General features: G+C 45.3%; 1 protein-coding gene across 1 annotated transcript in view; it reads right to left on the reverse strand.

The window, feature by feature from the left end:
• Window positions 1–17,919, reverse strand: part of RYR3 (ryanodine receptor 3) — a 403,627-nt gene that overhangs the window by 43,963 nt on the left and 341,745 nt on the right. The window contains exons 73-83 of the mRNA XM_011989131.1: window positions 15,921–15,935; window positions 12,721–12,891; window positions 12,333–12,392; window positions 10,691–10,822; window positions 10,110–10,222; window positions 6,400–6,496; window positions 4,686–4,792; window positions 3,577–3,628; window positions 2,573–2,629; window positions 857–956; window positions 624–703 (exon numbers count right to left, since the gene is read on the reverse strand). Coding sequence (XP_011844521.1) covers window positions 624–703; window positions 857–956; window positions 2,573–2,629; window positions 3,577–3,628; window positions 4,686–4,792; window positions 6,400–6,496; window positions 10,110–10,222; window positions 10,691–10,822; window positions 12,333–12,392; window positions 12,721–12,891; window positions 15,921–15,935 — 984 coding nt within the window. The remainder of the gene's footprint in view (window positions 1–623; window positions 704–856; window positions 957–2,572; window positions 2,630–3,576; window positions 3,629–4,685; window positions 4,793–6,399; window positions 6,497–10,109; window positions 10,223–10,690; window positions 10,823–12,332; window positions 12,393–12,720; window positions 12,892–15,920; window positions 15,936–17,919) is intronic.

Raw genomic sequence — 17,919 nt, forward strand, 5'->3', positions numbered from 1 at the left:
ACTGCAAGCTCCGCCTCCCGGGTTCACGCCATTCTCCTGCCTCAGCCTCCCAAGTAGCTGGGACTACAGGCGCCCACCACCTCGCCCGGCTAGTTTTTTGTATTTTTTAGTAGAGACGGGGTTTCACCGTGTTAGCCAGGATGGTCTCGATCTCCTGACCTCGGGATCTGCCCATGTCGGCCTCCCAAAGTGCTAGGATTACAGGCTTGAGCCACCACGCCTGGCCGAATAACAGGTTTATGAGTTTATCAACTCCACTTAACTGCTGAGGCTCCTTGCTCATATAAAGGCAGCTAATAAGTGAAAATAAAGGGCTAAAGTAAAAACCTAACTCTCAGGACATTTTTCTAGAGAATATTTATGCAGAAAGCTATCTACTGATGAAAAACGAAATGTTTTTTATACTTAATCCTGGGTAAAACCTCTTTATTAAAGACACATTTGCCTGTAGACTCCCAGCCCTGGTTGTGTTTCCAGCTACTCTGATATAACTGGCCACTAAGGACAAATGCCAGCTAAGTGATTCTGGGTGTACCCCTAGTCAACTCCTCTTCCCTGAAGCGTGACGGGTGTCAAATGGGAATACCCCGGGAGTCTGCCCAGACGCCGCAAGTTCCCATTACCTGTTGCACACCAGCATTGCCTCCGTTCAGAATGGCGATCCCCAGCTTCAGAGTCTCAACCACCATGGGGCTCATGTCACCTGCCATGGTGAAGATTCGATTGAATCACTAAGGAAACAGATGGTAAATCATGCCTACTGGGCCTCAGCAGGGCTCTTTAATAATGGCTTTATGTCACAGCATGATATCTTTGTGGAAGTTACATGGGTCCATCCAGAAAGTAGGGAAATCACCTTTGCTAGCGCTTATCATCTGAAGGACCATCTCCGCGGCACCACGCTCATGCAGCCGAGCTTGCTGATACAGGGTTTTCTGCTTCTCCATCTCCTTCTCCTGGGGGCAAAAAAATCACAGGGAAAGACTGGTTTCTACCCACCACCAGGGAGTCCACCCATAGTGAGGTGAGAGAGAATTTCCCAGTTACCTAAGGAAGGCAACACACATCAACTTGGATAAAGCAGACCTCTGAAGTTCATTTCCAGACACTACCCAGCTTTCTAAACCTGTCTACCCATCACTCTTATTTTGATGATATATTTTCCATGTTTTGTACTGATAGAAAACGCAGTTCATTCCTTTTGGATACCTTAATTGTGGGAAGCAACCCGACATTAAAATGTGTTTGTTTTCTATGTTCTGTTACACAGGGAAACCTGCTGAGGGGTCTACTTGAGTATTTCTGGCTGAATGCAGGAAATGCTCACTTATCTGGAATGCTCAGACCACAGCTAACACTTTTTTTTTTTTAAGAGACGGAGTCTCGTTCTGTCTCCCAGGCTGGACTGCAGTGGTATGATCTCAGCTCACTGCAAACTCCGCCTCCTGGGTTCAAACGATTCTCCTACCTTAGCCTCCCCAGTAGCTAGGATTACAGTCGTGTGCCACCACAACCAGCTAATTTTGTATTTTTAGTAGAGATGGGGTTTCGCCATGCTGGCCAGGCCATTTTTTGAGACAGAGTTTTGCTCTTGTCCCCCAGGCTGGAGTGTCAGGCTGGTCTCGAACTCCTGACATCAGGTGATCCACCCGCCTTGGCCTCCCAAAGTGCTAGGATTGCAGGCGTGAGCCACCGCACACTTTCTACCAGACATGGGTTATGTGAATGTCAAAGCTTTCCAGACTGTAATTATAGTCACTTACTTCTGCTGTGTTTTGTCATGTACTTTGTCTACAAAAGAGTACAAGTAACCTAATATAGTTTAATCTTGAGAATTTCAGGGTCCTGTACTGCCTCAAAATAAAAATCACTATCAACTTGCATTTATAGAATAATAGTGCAAAAACCATTCAAGTATCTCTATTCCTCTGGTTTTTTAATCTTATTTTATTTACTTATTTTTTTTTTGAGAGACTGGATGTTACTCTGTCGCCCAGCCTGGAGTGCAGTGGTACAATCAGAACTCACTGCAGCCTCAAATACTTGGGCTCAAGCTATCCTTCTACCTCAGCCTCCTGAGCAGCTGGGACTATAGGAGCACACTACCATACCCAGCTAATCTTTAAATTTTTATATAGATGAGTTAGGTCTCCCTGTGTTTCCCAGGCTGGTCTTGAACTTCTAAGCTCAAGTGATCTTCCCTCCCCTGGCCTCTCAAAGTGCTGGGATTACAGGTGTGAGCCACCACGCTTGACTTGATTTTCATTTTTCTGATTTTTTTTTCATTTCAGATGTTTCAGTTTGTCCTTCTATGGCCCCTGTTACTACAGTCATTGAGTAAAATTTCCCACAAGAACAAAGCTAGTGGTTTGTTGACTGGCATACTACCTGCTACCTTTTCTTGGGTAGACAGACAGGACAACCACAGCTAATGGGTGTGCTTAAGGCAGATTTGCCAACTCACACACTCCTGGTGGGCGAGCCACTTACGCTAACGTCAGCCCCCACCTCTGAAGGCCTGGCCTGTTGGCCTTGGAGGGTGGCTCTGTTTTTAACCTTCACAAGAACTTACTTCAAATGTTTTTTCCTTGTCTTCATCTTCTTCTTCGTCCTCACCACTTTGACAACTCTGGATTTCAGGGAGCAGGGGAGGGAGAAGACAGACAACCAAATTAAAGGTGAATCTAATAAACACAACACTGCAAGGGCAGGGGACAGCATGTAATTCACAGGCACCTCAGGACCTCAGCACTGTGTAAAACCAGGAACATTTTGGCCACTGCTGGGCAACATTTCTACCGTAAATGCCATCTTTGCAGTTACCATAGAGTTCATAAATGAGAAATGAGAACACGGAGCTCACATCATCAATGGCGACCTAGCTGGTTTAACCACAGACTTGAACCCTCCTTCCTTAGTAAAGTTCCGGTGTAAATGGGAGGCAGGAAGGCAGGGAGCTGCCACTTCCTAGATACAGCCCCAAGGGCATGGCAAGAAGATTGGAGACACATCACCTAGGATGTGAATCCTAAAGTGCCTCTTCCCACTGGGGCCCTGTGGTACAGCTAGATCAACGAATAGGTGCTCCTATACCCCGACACATTCTTTCTGCCTGACATGAAAGTTTCCCTTACTCACTCAGCATTCTAGAGGTCACCATCTTTCTAGGTGACGTAGAACATCTCTGGTCACACTGCCTCTTCCAGAACACCGGGAACTCTCTCTAGTTTCTAACCTTCACCTGTGGATGTGTTTGAACTGTCTGATGTATTCTGAACATTGAGTGAAAACACAAGGGTAGTCTGTATGCCTAAGCCCCATTTAGCTGGCTTTAGAAATGTCAGTGTGAACCTATCCACCAGCACTCATTGTTTCTGCAAAGCTTCAAGGTTTCCTTAGGAAGACAGTGAAGTGGTTTACTAATATCATCTCTATGCACATGAATTGTGCAATACCTGAAACCTACGTCATGACAAAGTCCCAGGCCTGCTATGCAACATGACAATTTTCATGCATCTACAGAAGTCTAAGGGAAGATAGAAAGACAGAGACAATGGGCAGAAAAGCTGGGTGTACCTTAGCCATCATGCTGGAATAGGAGGTGTACAAAGGGTCGTCTTCCAATTTGCTGGAAAGAATGGAGGAAATATTTAGCAGGATACTTTTTTTTTTAATTTTTATTTTTTGAGACATAGTTTTGCTCTTATCCCCCAGGCTGGAGTGCAATGGTGCGATCTCGGCTCACTGCAACCTCCACCTCCTGGATTCGAGTGATTCTCCTGCCTCAACCTTCCTAGTAGCTGGGATGACAGGCACCCGCCACCACACCCAGCTAATTTTTTTGTATTTTTAGTACAAACAGGGTTTCACCATATTGGCCAGGCTGGTCTCAAACTCCTGCTTCAAGTGATCCACCCGCCTTGGCCTCCCAAAGTGCTGGAATTACAGGCATGAGCCACCGTGCCCGGCCTTAGCAGGCTACTCTTTGGACCTCACAAGAAAGACTGAGAGTCATATAAATTTCAAATTATAAGTACTGGTGAATTAATCAGAAAATCCCTTCCCCCACTCTGATTCTTAAAAACCACTCTGAAAATGTGAACCAGCATTGGCTTAACATGGAATTCAGAGATTAACTGATTCATGGAAACAGTTTTAGGCTGTTTAATCTTCAGCTCCGTGTCCGACATTACGAAGAGCAGGCTGTGGCTTGATGTAGTTTCCCCTAGACATATCTTTTTTTCTGGAGATGGAGTTTCGCTCTTATTGCCCAGGCTGGAATGCAATGGCGCAATCTTCGCTCACTGCAGCCTCTGACTCCCGGGTTCAAGCGACTGTCCTGCCTCAGTCTCCTGAGTAGCTGGGATTACAGGCGTGCACCACCACGCCTGGCTAATTTTGTAGTTTCAGTAGAGACAGTGTTTTACCATGTTGGTCAGGCTGGCCTCGAACTCCTGACCTCAGACGGTCCACCCACCTTGGCCTCTTAAAGTGCTGGGATTATAGGCGTGAGCCACCGCGCCTGGCTCCCTAGACATATCTTGATGGCCACATATAAGGCAGCAAGGAGGGCTGCTCAAATCTGGCTTCCCCTTTCCACCCACTGCCGTCTGAGAGGGGAAGGTTAGGAGTGGACACAAGTATCCCTGGTGCGTGGGAGAAGCAGGTGATCTGGTGGTTCTGACCTCCTCTCCGTGAGAGCGTTGCGGCTAAAATACAGAATGATCTGATGCAGTGGGTCAGGTTGTTTTTCGGACTCTTCCTCCTCCTCCTCTTCCACCTTTGGAGATTTCTACACAAACCAACACAGATAGGTTTTAGGCATGAATTTAATCTCGTGCCACGTGACTGCATGCGAACAAAGAGAAGGTAAAGCGCAAGGCATAGAATGCATCAGACTAAAGCACAAAACAAAACCACTACGTCATCTATTTATTTCAGGATAGAAGCCCTAAAGGTGCGAAGTTTGAGATATATGTGTATATATGTATATGTATTTTTTATTTTTACAGCCAATCAAAGAAACATTCCAATTCCAGGTTAAAACAAAATAAAAAGCAAAAGGCTGCCCATAAAGGGAATAGCTACGGATCCCAATCAGCTGACCTCTCATGCAAGCTCTGGGCACCTGAGTTCAGGAGGAAAACCCCACAGTCACCTGAAAGACTGGCTCTCTCAGGCCAACAGCTGACATTTCGTTTGAAGAGCTGGGCTCGACATGGAGGTGGGGCAAGAGTTACAAAGCAGTGGGGCCATTTTGGGTCTAATACTCGTCTAGATTCAACCCAGCAAAACATTTCTCTTTCCTAACCTAACTCTTGCTTCTAAAATTCTTGTTGCTCCCGAGAGCTGCCATCCTGGAGCGGCAGGCCTTGCCCTTCTCCCTTTAGCAGGTCTTTTCTTTATCGCCTTTCACGGAAAGAGAAACAGCGGCTAATGTCAGAGGTAAAAGTGAATTTTCTAGCAGTGGCAGAGCCAGCAGGGTGGACCGTATTCGGTAAATTGGTGAGAACTACATGGGTTGTATGAGTGGTTCAGAGGAAGTAGAGGGCTGAAATGACGCTCATTTTCACCTTCACACTCATCAAGAAACTGAGAAAAACAACAAGTGTCTTTCTCACCAACAGGAATATATGAGAAGAATGAAAGACATAAAGACAAAGGGAAGGAAAACAATAGGAAAAGGCTTTCAAAAAGAAGGAAAGAAACAGAGGGTGACGGGACGATAGAAAGACATTCAGAAAAGAGTGACTGTCAGAAACACAGGACAAGATGAACGGAGAGAGTGAGTGATGAGAGAAAAAGGTTCGTGGGAGAAGGAGAAAAAGAACCACAGGCTGGCCAGAGAGAAGGACGGTTTATTTTCTCTCTGAACCAGAATGAGGCTCTGTGGCACCTCTGCAGTAAGTTTCCCCCTCGTGTGTCATTTTAAGTGACTTTAGAGCATGAAGTCTGTTGGAGACAAGGCATGCCAAATTTTCTGAAAGACCAAACATAGAAATGTAAGATGCAGGAAGAGTATCTAGATGCACCTTCCCCAAAGCAGAACTACTGAGTAGGAATGTGGGGCTATGGCTGGGGTGGCCTCCTGCAATCAATGGTGCTCAAAACTTCACTTAGCATGAACCCCCCATGACATGGCTGCGCATTTCAAGAAATATTAGTTGTTAACAGCGACGATGAGGATGATGATGATAGTATTAGCACCTCCAAGGGAATATTCATCCTCTGGCTCCTACAACCATTAGCAGGGCCTCCCCTGAGCATTTACACAGTTAGTGCTTTTCAAATGTATACACACGATTCCTTGTGAACGTTTAACTGTTACAACCACACCCGTGAATTCAGAAATCAAATTCAACCACACCCATATCTGCTCCCAGGGCAGTCAGTACTTACAGCCAAATCCTGTACTAGTTTCTCTTCAAAGGAATACTCCTCTGTTTCTATCCAAAATCTCTGATAGCCATGGAGGAAGAGGTTAATAGAGCGGTGCCTGAGCGGAAGGGGTGAGAGGGAGGTCAAGAGCGATCCATGGAACTTGTTCTTTTAGTTTGGGCAGTTAATGGTTAGTAAGCAGGACAGACTTTTGTACAATTCTTATCTTCTGATTGGTCAGGGTAGCCAGTACCATACCACAGAGCTCACTTTAAAGAAACCAGAACCCTCTACCATGACGAGTCTTGAATATTAGAGCATCTTCTGAAAATGACAGTGGTTAGCAAGACATGGCAGTTATCGGTAATCCTACTCTGTTCTCATAGGGTCTTTTTTTTTTTTTTTTTTTTTTTTGAGACGGAGTCTCGCTCTGTCGCCCAGGCTGGAGTACAGTGGCGCGATCTTGGCTCACTGCAAGCTCCGCCTCCCAGGTTCATGCCATTCTCCTGCCTCAGCCTCCCCAGTAGCTGGGACTACAGGCGCCCGCCACCACGCCCGGCTAATTTTTTTTGTATTTTTTTAGTAGAGACAGGGTTTCACTATGTTAGCCAGGATGGTCTCGATCTCCTCACCTTGTGATCCGCCCGTCTCGGCCTCCCAAAGTGCTGGGATTACAGGCGTGAGCCACCGCGCCCGGCCTTCATAGGGTCTTTATCACATTTCCTCTCCAGTGAGAAATCAATCATGAGGCCAAGTAGCAGTCCTGAAGTATTTGCTTCCTATGGCAATTTCAGTATTCCTTTAGGCTCATCACCCTTCTAGGTAATCCAATCTAAGTCATACGGATGATCAGTGGTTTCATCTTAGAGATACCAAAATACCAAAGTGTGGCTTCTTTTCATTCTCCAAGTAACCACACTGGTAAGGTGCTCCAGCTTCTACGTAACAAGGCAAGGTTTAAGCACGTTACGTCATTGGCATATTTTCTGTGTGCCTCATGGATTCGAGTTATGTCCCTGGTATGTGGGTGCACTGAATAACTGGCACGAGCCACTCCCGATAAGCCAGGATTGACTTCTGGCAGTATTAGCCACTGCAAAGCAAAAGCAGCCAAGTGTTTACAAAGTGTGAGGACAGTGGTGAGGAGGGAAGGAGAGGAGAGGAAGACGAAAGTCAACACCAGAGTCATTAAGCCCTGGTCATGGTTTTTGGTAGAACACAGCCCTTGCCATCTTTCTTCAAATCTGACCAATCAGAATTCTTCCTGAAAATTGTACAAATTCGTGTTTTTATGGTAACGTTAAATCATGGTCAATAAAGGAGGAGCGTGCAGAGAATGAGCAGGTCTCTCCACAGGTTACATTACCATTAAAATGGGTATAAGCCTGTCATACTGAGTTTTTTCATTAACCTTTTCCAGCCAAACTTGTTGAAAGGTGCTCAGGAAGAAATTATTAATTTTGTGTCTGGAGAGAAGCATACAAGTTTTCTTTTAAAAACTAGCATCAGAGAAAGTTTCCACATAATAAAATAAATCCCTTTAGCCCTTTAGTTTGGGAGATTCTACGTAGTTAGAGGATCACAAGGTGGAGAAGAGAAGTTGTCTCCATCACCAGCTTCTCTGTTGTTATGAAATCTACTTACAGTCCTCCATGCTGGAGAGATCACCCACAGCAGCTCCTCTAAAACAACTGGATTAGGGACGCTCATGCTTCATGAAGGACATAGTGAATGTGACTGACTCTTACCCATACAGAGTAAAACTACCGAAAGTGTAGCCCAGATACGTAAGGATGATACTAATATCTTCAGTGGATTTAGAAAAAAATGCTTGTTTTTGAGAGATGTAATTTCTGCCTAGCTGTTCTGGTCCTAGAGACATGTGCTTTAGAGCTGGGCTCTTTTGGAGGCCACCTCAGCACAATGTCAGGTAGAAATCTCAACCAGCTAGGGAAGGAAACACTTTCTGATGTTTTGACACTTCCAGAAAACAAACACAAATTCTATGCACTTTTGCTTTTTCTAACAGGCTATGAATCTCACTTTTCTGTCAGCACTTCAGCAGCCTTAATGCCCAGGACTGCTTGAGCTTGTTTTTCATCTTTTCATTCAGGAATTCTACTTGATTTGGTGGTGCCTCATTCTCTTCCAAAGATAGTAATCCGTTCTCTTGAAAGAGATCTGTTGGAGCAGGTATGTGTCTCAGAGACCGTGATTCTTTTTCTTTTTTTTTGAAGACAGTCTCGTTCTGTTGCCCGGGCTGGAGTGCAATGGCGCTATCTCAGTTTACTGCAACCCCCGCCTCCCAGGTTCAAGCGATTCTCCCGCTTCGGCCTCCTGAGTAGCTGGGATTACAGGCTGCCACCACCAAGCCTGATTGATTTTTTTAAATTTTTTTTTTTTTTGAGATGGAGTCTCACTCTGTCGCCCAGACTGGAATGCAGTGGCGTGACCTCGGCTCACTGCAAGCTCCACCTCCTGGGTTCAAGCGACTCTCCTGCCTCAGCCTCCCAAGTAGCTGGGATTACAGGCGCACGCCACCATGCTTGGCTAAGTTTTTTTTGTATTTTTAGTAGAGACAGGGTTTCACCATGTTGGCCAGGCTGGTCTCAATCTCCTGACCTCAAGTGATCCGCCCGCCTCAGCCTCCCAAAGTGTGAGGATTACAGGAGTGAGCCACTGCGACCAGCCGAGACCATCATTCTTAACTATCTTCAAAGACCCTAACTAAGAAAGCCCAGGTGGTCAGTTGGCTCAGGATGAGGTTATAGGCTACTCTGGACAAATGATGACCAAGATCCACAATTTGATGAAAACAAAATGTCAAGCATAGGAATAGCCCTTTATCTGATATTCCAAAGAAACACATTGATTCACATAAGCTTCAGAGTATATACTTGTCTAAGTCAGCCTATTCTCCCTGAGCAAGTGAGAATATCCCTCCTGATTTGATAAGTCAATGAAACGGAGGCTGATATTCAATGACTGGCTTTTTTATTGACTGAAGACCCAACCACACCCACTCTGCAATGAGTCTGAGGACAGGAATGTTACCGTATCACCAAAGACACTGAATCAGTCTGGGTGGTCAACTCTGGGCCAGTCTGTCACTGATACTAGTCCCTCTATTGACAAGGATATGTCCCAAACTTTTCAGAAAAAGCTCCAAATACATTTTACTTCAAAGTATAAGCTAAAACACCCAAAGGCATTGCGCCTCTGGCAAGCCTCTTGAGACATCTCCAGCCTTTCTATATTTTGACAGCTAGTACACTGTACTAAAAGATGTTCAAGTTACATTTCTGTACCTGCTGAGGAAATGGTGATTTTAGTGTCAAGTGCCTGAGCAGAGAAATACTATTGGACCTGTTGATGGAATCTGGGGTAAAATGTTTCTGAAAAGTTTCTTTTTTTTCCAGAAGCCTTTACATGCTAACCAAGAATCCCACCTCAGCAAAAGTAGTGTACTTCCATATGCTTACTTGGCTGACTTTAGGGTACAGATGGTGGACCTGACAGGAATGGGCTCTAGAGAGTCTCATCTGGTTTCAGTTTTCATGCTTGATTGTCTTAGCCAGGCCCTTATACTATGCAGACTGCACTAGCTCCATAGGCCAAGGATTCCAATTTCTATTCCTTGGATTAAGAGTGAGAGAGCACAGCTGTGGGAGGATACCTCCATTCCCATCACTGGCTTACATGCCAGGAAAAAAAAAAGACAAAATACTTGCCTGGGCAGGTTGTAGAGAGGGGCCATCCTGAAGCAGGCCACCACTGCCCGTTTCCGTTGCTTTGATAGCAGTTTGTGCCAGACGGCCTTCTTGGACCTCAAAGGCTGTTCCACCTGAGAAGAGATCACATGGGTTGGTGCACATTAGGCTGATCTTCTGGTGGCAGGGGCTAGTCACCTGTAGCCCAGACTTCTTCATTCTGGAAGAATTCTGGCTTCTCAACTGTAGTTAGCAAAATGCACCCAGGAGCAGATATTTTGGTTGCGAAAAGTCTTAGGTGTTCCTCTTTCTCCCAATTTTAGTCATTTATTGCCTAATAGCAGCTTAACTAACGGTAGAGGACTTAAATAGGGCATTTGAGCTAATGGCAAGAATGCACAAAACACTGGCAGGGGAAATAATGGAGAGGTCTGCTATCACAGGGCATCGAGATGGCACGTGGGGGTGATCCGGGATGATCCTTGGTCCTTGTTTTCTCAGTCTTATGAGGGCACTTGTACCTGACAGCTGAGTGTGGAGAGGAGCTTTGTACTGTCCAGGGTGTTTCTGCTTCCCCATTCCTCAGGGCAGATGCTCCTTACCTGTTCCAGGTGGAAGACAGCTGCTGAAATTCTCTGTACACGCTCCACTGTCTTTTCCGGATTGAAAGGTTCTTCACTCTTCAGAACATCCTTGTAGAGGTTCAGCTGCCATTTTACAGCTGGGTCATCAGACTGAAAATTGAAGCATACTCCTAAGATGAGGAATTTCCTGTACCTCTTATACTGAAGAAGCCTTCTGGTCCTACCATGGTTCCATAGGAGTCAAGACTCTCCTTCTATTATGGCTTCACTTTTATTTTCTCAGTTATCTTCTGGAACACTATAGATACTGTATAGGAACTTCTCATTCTAACTCCTACGTCTCTTAATGCTTCTGTCATATTTTCTATCTCGTCATCTCTCTGTGTTGCATTTTGGATGATTTCCTTAAAGCACTCTTCTAATTTATGAATTCTTATTTCAGCTATGTGTAGCCTATTTTTAACCATTAGGTTTTTAATTTCAACGATTACTTTGATTACTTTTTACTTTTATAATGACTATAAAGTCTTTTTTCAAACCCATCTCCCCTTCTCCTTTTTAAAAATATAGCATCCAATTATTGCTTTATGGGTTCGATTACTTCCTTTGTATCTCTTTAAATGTTTTAATTATATTTACATTGATGTCTCTTTCAATAGCTCCTTATGGTTGAATTCTTCTCTTTGTTTCATATGCTGACTTTCTAATAGATTTCCTGATGTGCTCTTTGTAATTTAAAAAGAATATGAGCTTGTCTTCAGGAGGAATTTTACCTATTGGCATCTCAGCTTATATTTTAGGAGATGGGGGCTCTCCAAGTGGTTTAACGGGTTTCTCTGTGGAATATTTGTGGGTTTTACTGGTTCAAGGCTAACTTTATGGAAGTTTCTTGCTCTGTATTTATGCATAGTGTGGGTAATTAGGGTAATTAGGTCCCACACTCCTCTTCCTTTACAATTATTAAAAAACCAAGCCCCTAAGATTTTTTTTTTTTCCGGCTCTTGAGAATTCTTTTTATGGCCTTTTTTTTTTTTTTTCCTAGTATATTTTATCCACCATTCCTATGTGTTTGGGGTAGAAAGGAAATACTTTCTGTGTTGGCTTAGTTCTCTATCTCAGGGCATAATGTATTTGAGGAAAGAGTAATTCAGATTCACAGGCTTTAAAACATCTCAAATAGCCTTTAAAATTAAAATTATATCTTTTTATTGTACCAACTAGACACAAAAGTATTTTGTTTCAAAATCTCTTTAGAGCAGGAGGTGCTAAAACTTCCCCCAGGTGTCCACTGCACTGTTTAACAAGACTTACGGTCAGTAAATTCTGAGACCTAATCTCCACCCCGCTGCTGTGGCCTGACATTCACATAACGGGAAATTGGAATAGATGCTTCATTGGACGCCTCTTTGCATCCTCTTTGTAATAGCTAAGCACAAACATTAAGGGCAAAACAACCCCAAAATTAAGGGCGGTTTATGTACCAGTCAATTTTGAAAACAATAATTATAAAAAGAGAGAGCTAGTCCTACCAATTAAACACAAATACCCCAAAACTGTTTTTGGAACCTATAAGAAGCATGAGTAAAGGAAGTGAAAAGCCAGAAGCTTCCAGCCGGAAGGAAAGCCCATGTAAGTTCTCGCTGCCGTCCCGAGTCATCACCTTTTCCTGCAAGTGCAAGTTGTTCCGCAGATGTTCTCTGACCTCTTCATCTGTGTCCCTCTGTGGAAAGAGATGTCACATTTTATTCCTGGAGATCACCATGGAACTGTCAAGTAGCATACGGGGATGTGTGGAGAGTCAAGGCACAGTTTTGCTGGGATCTTTATTAGAAGAATGAAAGAAAAACATTACAGAGATTTGTCCCATTGGGCACACACTGACTTCCAAACCAGTATTAAAGATGAGGGCATGTTGCCTCCATACACATTAGTTTCTGCTCATCTGCTCCCCGCCCCTCCAGAGGAGGAGGACTAACCCTTCAGGGGCCGAACGCCTATCACGACACCACCTGGATCACACATTCAGCCCAGGCAGACAGGCAGCTTACATGGCCGTATCGCGATTTTGCGAGGGAGATCAGCTCCTGGTCGCCTGGAGTACACATATTCAAACCAATGGGCAGCATTTTCTTGAGTGCAGCCACGATGAGGGAGGTCTGGATGGAATACAAGTCTCCCCGCCGCTTTGTCTTCTTCCGCTCCTGGTCTTGTCCTCCAGACTAGGAGATGATGTTGAAATAAACAGAGAGGGGCTCAGTGATTCTCCCAAAGGAACGGCCTCCTGTCAGAGGCAGCCTGCCTCCTTGTGGCCCTGTTGATATAGGCTGGGCCTTACTACACTTCAAAGGACAGTGAAAAGAGTGTGTTGAACAAAGACGAATTAGGTAGCCATAAAAGACCAGCCATAACCCTGAGCCTTCTCCTTCTGCGCATGCACACAGAACCACATAACTACACACACATCACAGATGCCTATGGTCTTTGCTCACTCACTTCTGGACTGAACAAGTAAACTGGTGTTCTACAAAAAGAATGATTTGGTAACTGACAAAAATGGCCCCAGAACAGTTCTGAGAATTCTGATGCTGGGGAATCACTAAAAATGTGAAAGAGCATCCAGCACAGAATAATTGCTCTGTGTTTCCAAAGCTGAAGCTGGTGTTTTGGAGCACCTCACGTAGCCTCCCCACCACGAGCCAATGCAAATTCTTACAGGAAAAGGAAAATCTAAAAGTAGGGCTGCTTTGGAATCCAGCTGAAGGAAAGTTAGGAGAAACACTGCAGATATGAAAGAAAGGAACTCCTCAATCCATGGAAGCTCGTACCCATCTTTGGCTTATGCCTTCTCATCCTTTTCAGAGAGAGTTCACTCAGTGAAGTTGTGGGTTTAAGAGAGGAATCCAGGCCAGGTGCGGGGGCTCACACCTGTAATTCCAGCACTTTGGGAGGCCGAGGCGGGTGGATCAACTGAGGTCAGGAGTTTGAGACCAGCCTGGGTAACATGGCAAAACGCCATCTCTACTAAACATACAAAAGTTAGTGGGTGTGGTGGTGCATGCCTGTAATCCCAGCTACTCGGGAGGCTGAGGCAGGAGAATCGCTTGAACCCAGGAGGCGGAGGTTGCAGTGAGATGCGATCACGCCATTGCACTCCAGCCTGGGCAACAGAGCAAGACTCAGTCTCAACAACAACAACAAAAAAACGTTGAAAAAAAAAAAAAGAGAGGAATCCAATGCACTGGGCTATGCCACAATAGCAGCCCTAGGCAACCCACTGAGAACCCTCAGCATCTCCAGCACAGGGAAATCACATGGTGGGTCCAGGTGGATTCAAGGAGACGAGGCTCTGCGGTGACTCAGTTTTCATGATTCCAGGTTCCAGAGAAGCAGAGCCACTCATGTGGTATGTGCTTGCAGGACTGGGCCTCAGTGGGCACCTGCGGGAAGTGGGGAGGCTGGGTAGCCAGAAGCAAGTCAGGGACTCCAGGAAAGAAGGAAGTTTTGTGCTATGAGGTGCCATGGAGAGCTTGCAGCAATGAGGGGGCAGCACTGTGGTTTATCATGGCATACAGATACAGGGCTCTGGGAGCACGCCAGATGCCTGCCCTGGAACTGGCATACAAGACCTGGTCCTCCCAGGCTTGGGCAGAATTCATTTTATGGGAAAAGGCTTTTGGAAGAGAAGAGTAGGGTCAGAATTAACACTGTGTTGGGACTAATCTCTTTACATTGCTTTCCAAAGGGCAAAAGAGTTTCAAAATTATTAATGGACACTCTCAAGAACAGTGTCCATTCTTTCAGCACTTGTGGTGGCTGCACTTTCAGGTGATTGCATCACAGTATCACCAAAACCACAGCAAAATCCCTGGCCAGCAGAACCCCAGTCTGGCCAAACATTGCCAGAAAATTCTATTGGTTGCAGGGGTACCTTGTGTCCAGTGCTCCAAAACACCAGTCAGCCCCTGGACAGCAGTGGGAGGGGCAGTAAGAAATATAAACGGAGGGAAAGAAATGGGGTTAAGAGAAGGAGGCTCCTGGTGTTCCAGAAAACAGCAGGAAGGGAAAGCTGCCTCACACACAGACTGTGCGTGTGCCGACTATCATTGGCTGAGTGCTCGCGGAGCTCCTCACCATTCTACCACCAGGTTTCAAATTCTAAAGGTTGCGACTCAGGGCAAAACTCATTTATAGTCTACATTACCCTTGAAAATGTTTCAAATCATCCATAAAACATAGAACCTTGTTACGTGTAGATAACTATGTGATCTCACGTATATATACATGTAAAATATAAATGGTAATACACAGTATGCAATCGAACAAATATGCTCAAAAGGGTGACTATGTGGATTTGATTACACAATCTAAATTATTTCCTGCTCACTCTCTATTTGATTGGGCCGATCTCATGTTCTTCTAACCATAAATGCTGCACATGCAATATGACTCCAATGTGCCTGCTACATAAAACATCTATGATCCTCCCCAAACCCCTGAAATATTAACCAGTTTTGTAAATGAGACTGGGATTGCTCAGGGAAGTTAAGCAAGTTTTCCAAGATCACACAGCAAGTAAGCCTCTGAGCTATGCAGATGCAAGTCTATCTCGCCTGGGCTCCATCTTCCTTTCCTAACTAAGAGCTGCATGTGCCCTGGTTCCTGTGCATCTCCACTTCTTCACTGCCTAGTGTAGAGCGGAGGGTTTGGGAGAATGGCAGCTGACACACATTAATTAAGAGGAAGAGAAAATGTTCAGTTATAACCTGAAACTGTAACTGGGAAATTCTCTCAGGGTAGTCTTTGGAAGACTCTCTTTGAATCATGGGAGCCTTATACAGGAGGCAGGACATCTACAGTGTGAAAGGGCTGAGACCACTAATAAAAAAATAGGACTCTGACCCTGGGTAGCACCATGAGGAGTCGTGGGTTCTCAGGCCCTGTCAGTCATCCCTATCTCTGTTAGTGTGGTGGCTGCCGAGAGGGCAGCTGGAGAAGGGAGCAGAGATAGCAAGGAGACCTCGGTTAGGGTGAGGCTTGGCTGGCTTCCCCGGCTTCCCCATTCCAAGGGTGGGTAGGCCTACATTCACTCTTTGACAGGCAGTTGTCTTCCCTGGAGCAGGCCTGGGGGACCTCCAGGCGGGAAAATCCATTCTGTACCACCCCCATGGTGATCACAGTGCAGAGGGGGCCAGAGCCTGGCATCTCTAATACTAGGACAGAAAAGACACGTCATGCATTTGACCTGTACCTTTACTTGCATGGCCTGTGTGGAAAGACAAAAGAAAAGAAACAAGGAGAAGAGTCAGTCAGTAAAAGCAGGGCTCTAAGGCATAAGGCACTATATGTTAGTTACAGCTTCTCAGCCCCCATTTCTCAGCCAACACAACAGAAACTCAATGCTTCTGGAAGCCAGTTGAGCATGGCATGAAGAGCGAGTGGGAGGTTAGGATGGAGGTTAATTTGGTCAAAGGACTTACATCCAGACCGAGCAATCTACTTCTCAGGTAAGGTCAACCCGGAAGCAGCCCTCCAGAGTGTGTGGCACTCAGACCCGACCCAGGCTGGTCTTTAGATCTAGAGTGTTCTTGTAGGTGGCCAAATCTGAAGTCTCTGCCCTTCTACCTCCCTCCTTTCAGCTGGGTGGGCTATAGACAATCGGTCACGTAACCAAAGAGCCCAATTTTCTTTCTTCCTTCTACCCACCACATTAGCAAGTCCAGCACATCTGTGGCTACAGAGAGGGGAGAACTGAGCTAAGGGGCAATGCTTTCGCTTATGTTAAAAGAAGGTAGCGTAGGCCAGACACACTAGCTCATGCCTGTAATCCCAGAATTTTGGGAGGCCGAGGTGGGAAGATCACTTGAAGCTAGGAATTTGAGACCAGCCTGGGCAACACAGCCACTGTCTTTACCAAAAAAAAAAAAAAAAAAAAAAAAATTCAGCTGGGTGTGGTGGTGTGTGCTATAGTCCCAGCTACTAGGGATGCTGAGGCAGGAGGATCACTTGAGCTCAAGAGTTCGAGGTTGCAGTGAGCTACGATCACACCACTGCACTCCAGACTGGGCAACAGAGGGACACCGTGTCTTAAAAAAAAAAAAAGAAAAGAAAAGAAAAAGGAAGATTTATTAACAGAAAGTACTCCAGGAATAGCCAAAGTAATTCACCATCACCAAAAAACCTAAAAGATACAGCATTTCCCTTCTTGTGCTACAACCTTTAAACATACCTTTGGTTGGGGCTACAGATTCTAATTTTATTTGTTCTGTCACATATTGCTAAGATTAGTTAACTCACTGCAATTTTCTAATGAAATGCTTTTAAAAAATTGGTGGTAGAAACATTTTATTTTCTTTCACTTTCTTCCTTTTTTTTTTCTTAAGAGACAGGGTTTCACTATGTTGCCCAGGCTCTTAGTGAAGTCTTGGCCTCAAGTGATCCTCCGTCCTTAGCTTCCTAAAGTACTGGGATTACAGGTATGAGCCACCACACCGGCCCATGTTTTATTTTCTTAATAGGAATTTACAGATTCCTATACCTTCAAAATCGTTTCATCTCCCCACGCTTACATCATAAACTATCACCAGTAGTTAGCTTATAATCAGACAGTTGATTTTGTGTGTAGAACTTAAAAGACAGACACAGGCTTTTGTGGGGTAAGTGACTTTGGGGACACATCACAAGGGGACGGCACAGGGAGAGCCGGTGTCAGGCAGAATTCTGAACAAAGGCAAGCCCGGGCCATGGGAAGCTCTTGTCCCACTGAGAAGGTAACTGAAGCAATGACAAGTCAACCCAACATTAGACAGAGGAAAAGAAGACTTTCTGTCAGTCAGTCTGAGAATGAGAAGCAAGAGATAGAGTGAGAGGAGGGCAGGAGGGAAGGAAGAAATGGTGGAAAGAGGCAGAGGTGGAGAGAAGGGAGGGGAAGGGGGTAGAAAAGGGGAAGGCTGAAACGGTGGGGGGTGGGGAGGGGAGAGGAAGAGGATGAGTGTGTGTTTCCGTGTGCACGTTTATGAGAGAGAGACAGCGTACGCACACATGCCTGTGAGTACACAGCAGAAGTGCAAGAACAAAGGGAATAAAAACAAAAGGGAAGGCCGGGTGCGGTGGCTCACGCCTGTAATCCCAGCACTTTGGGAGGCTGAGGTGAGCAGATCATGAGGTCAGGAGATTGAGACCATCCTGGCTAACACGGTGAAACCCCGTCTCTACTAAAAATACAAAAAATTAGCTGGGCGAGGTGGCGG

Source organism: Mandrillus leucophaeus, unplaced genomic scaffold (genome assembly GCF_000951045.1).
Source record: "Mandrillus leucophaeus isolate KB7577 unplaced genomic scaffold, Mleu.le_1.0 Scaffold347, whole genome shotgun sequence".
In the NCBI taxonomy this organism is placed as follows: Eukaryota; Metazoa; Chordata; class Mammalia; order Primates; family Cercopithecidae; genus Mandrillus; species Mandrillus leucophaeus.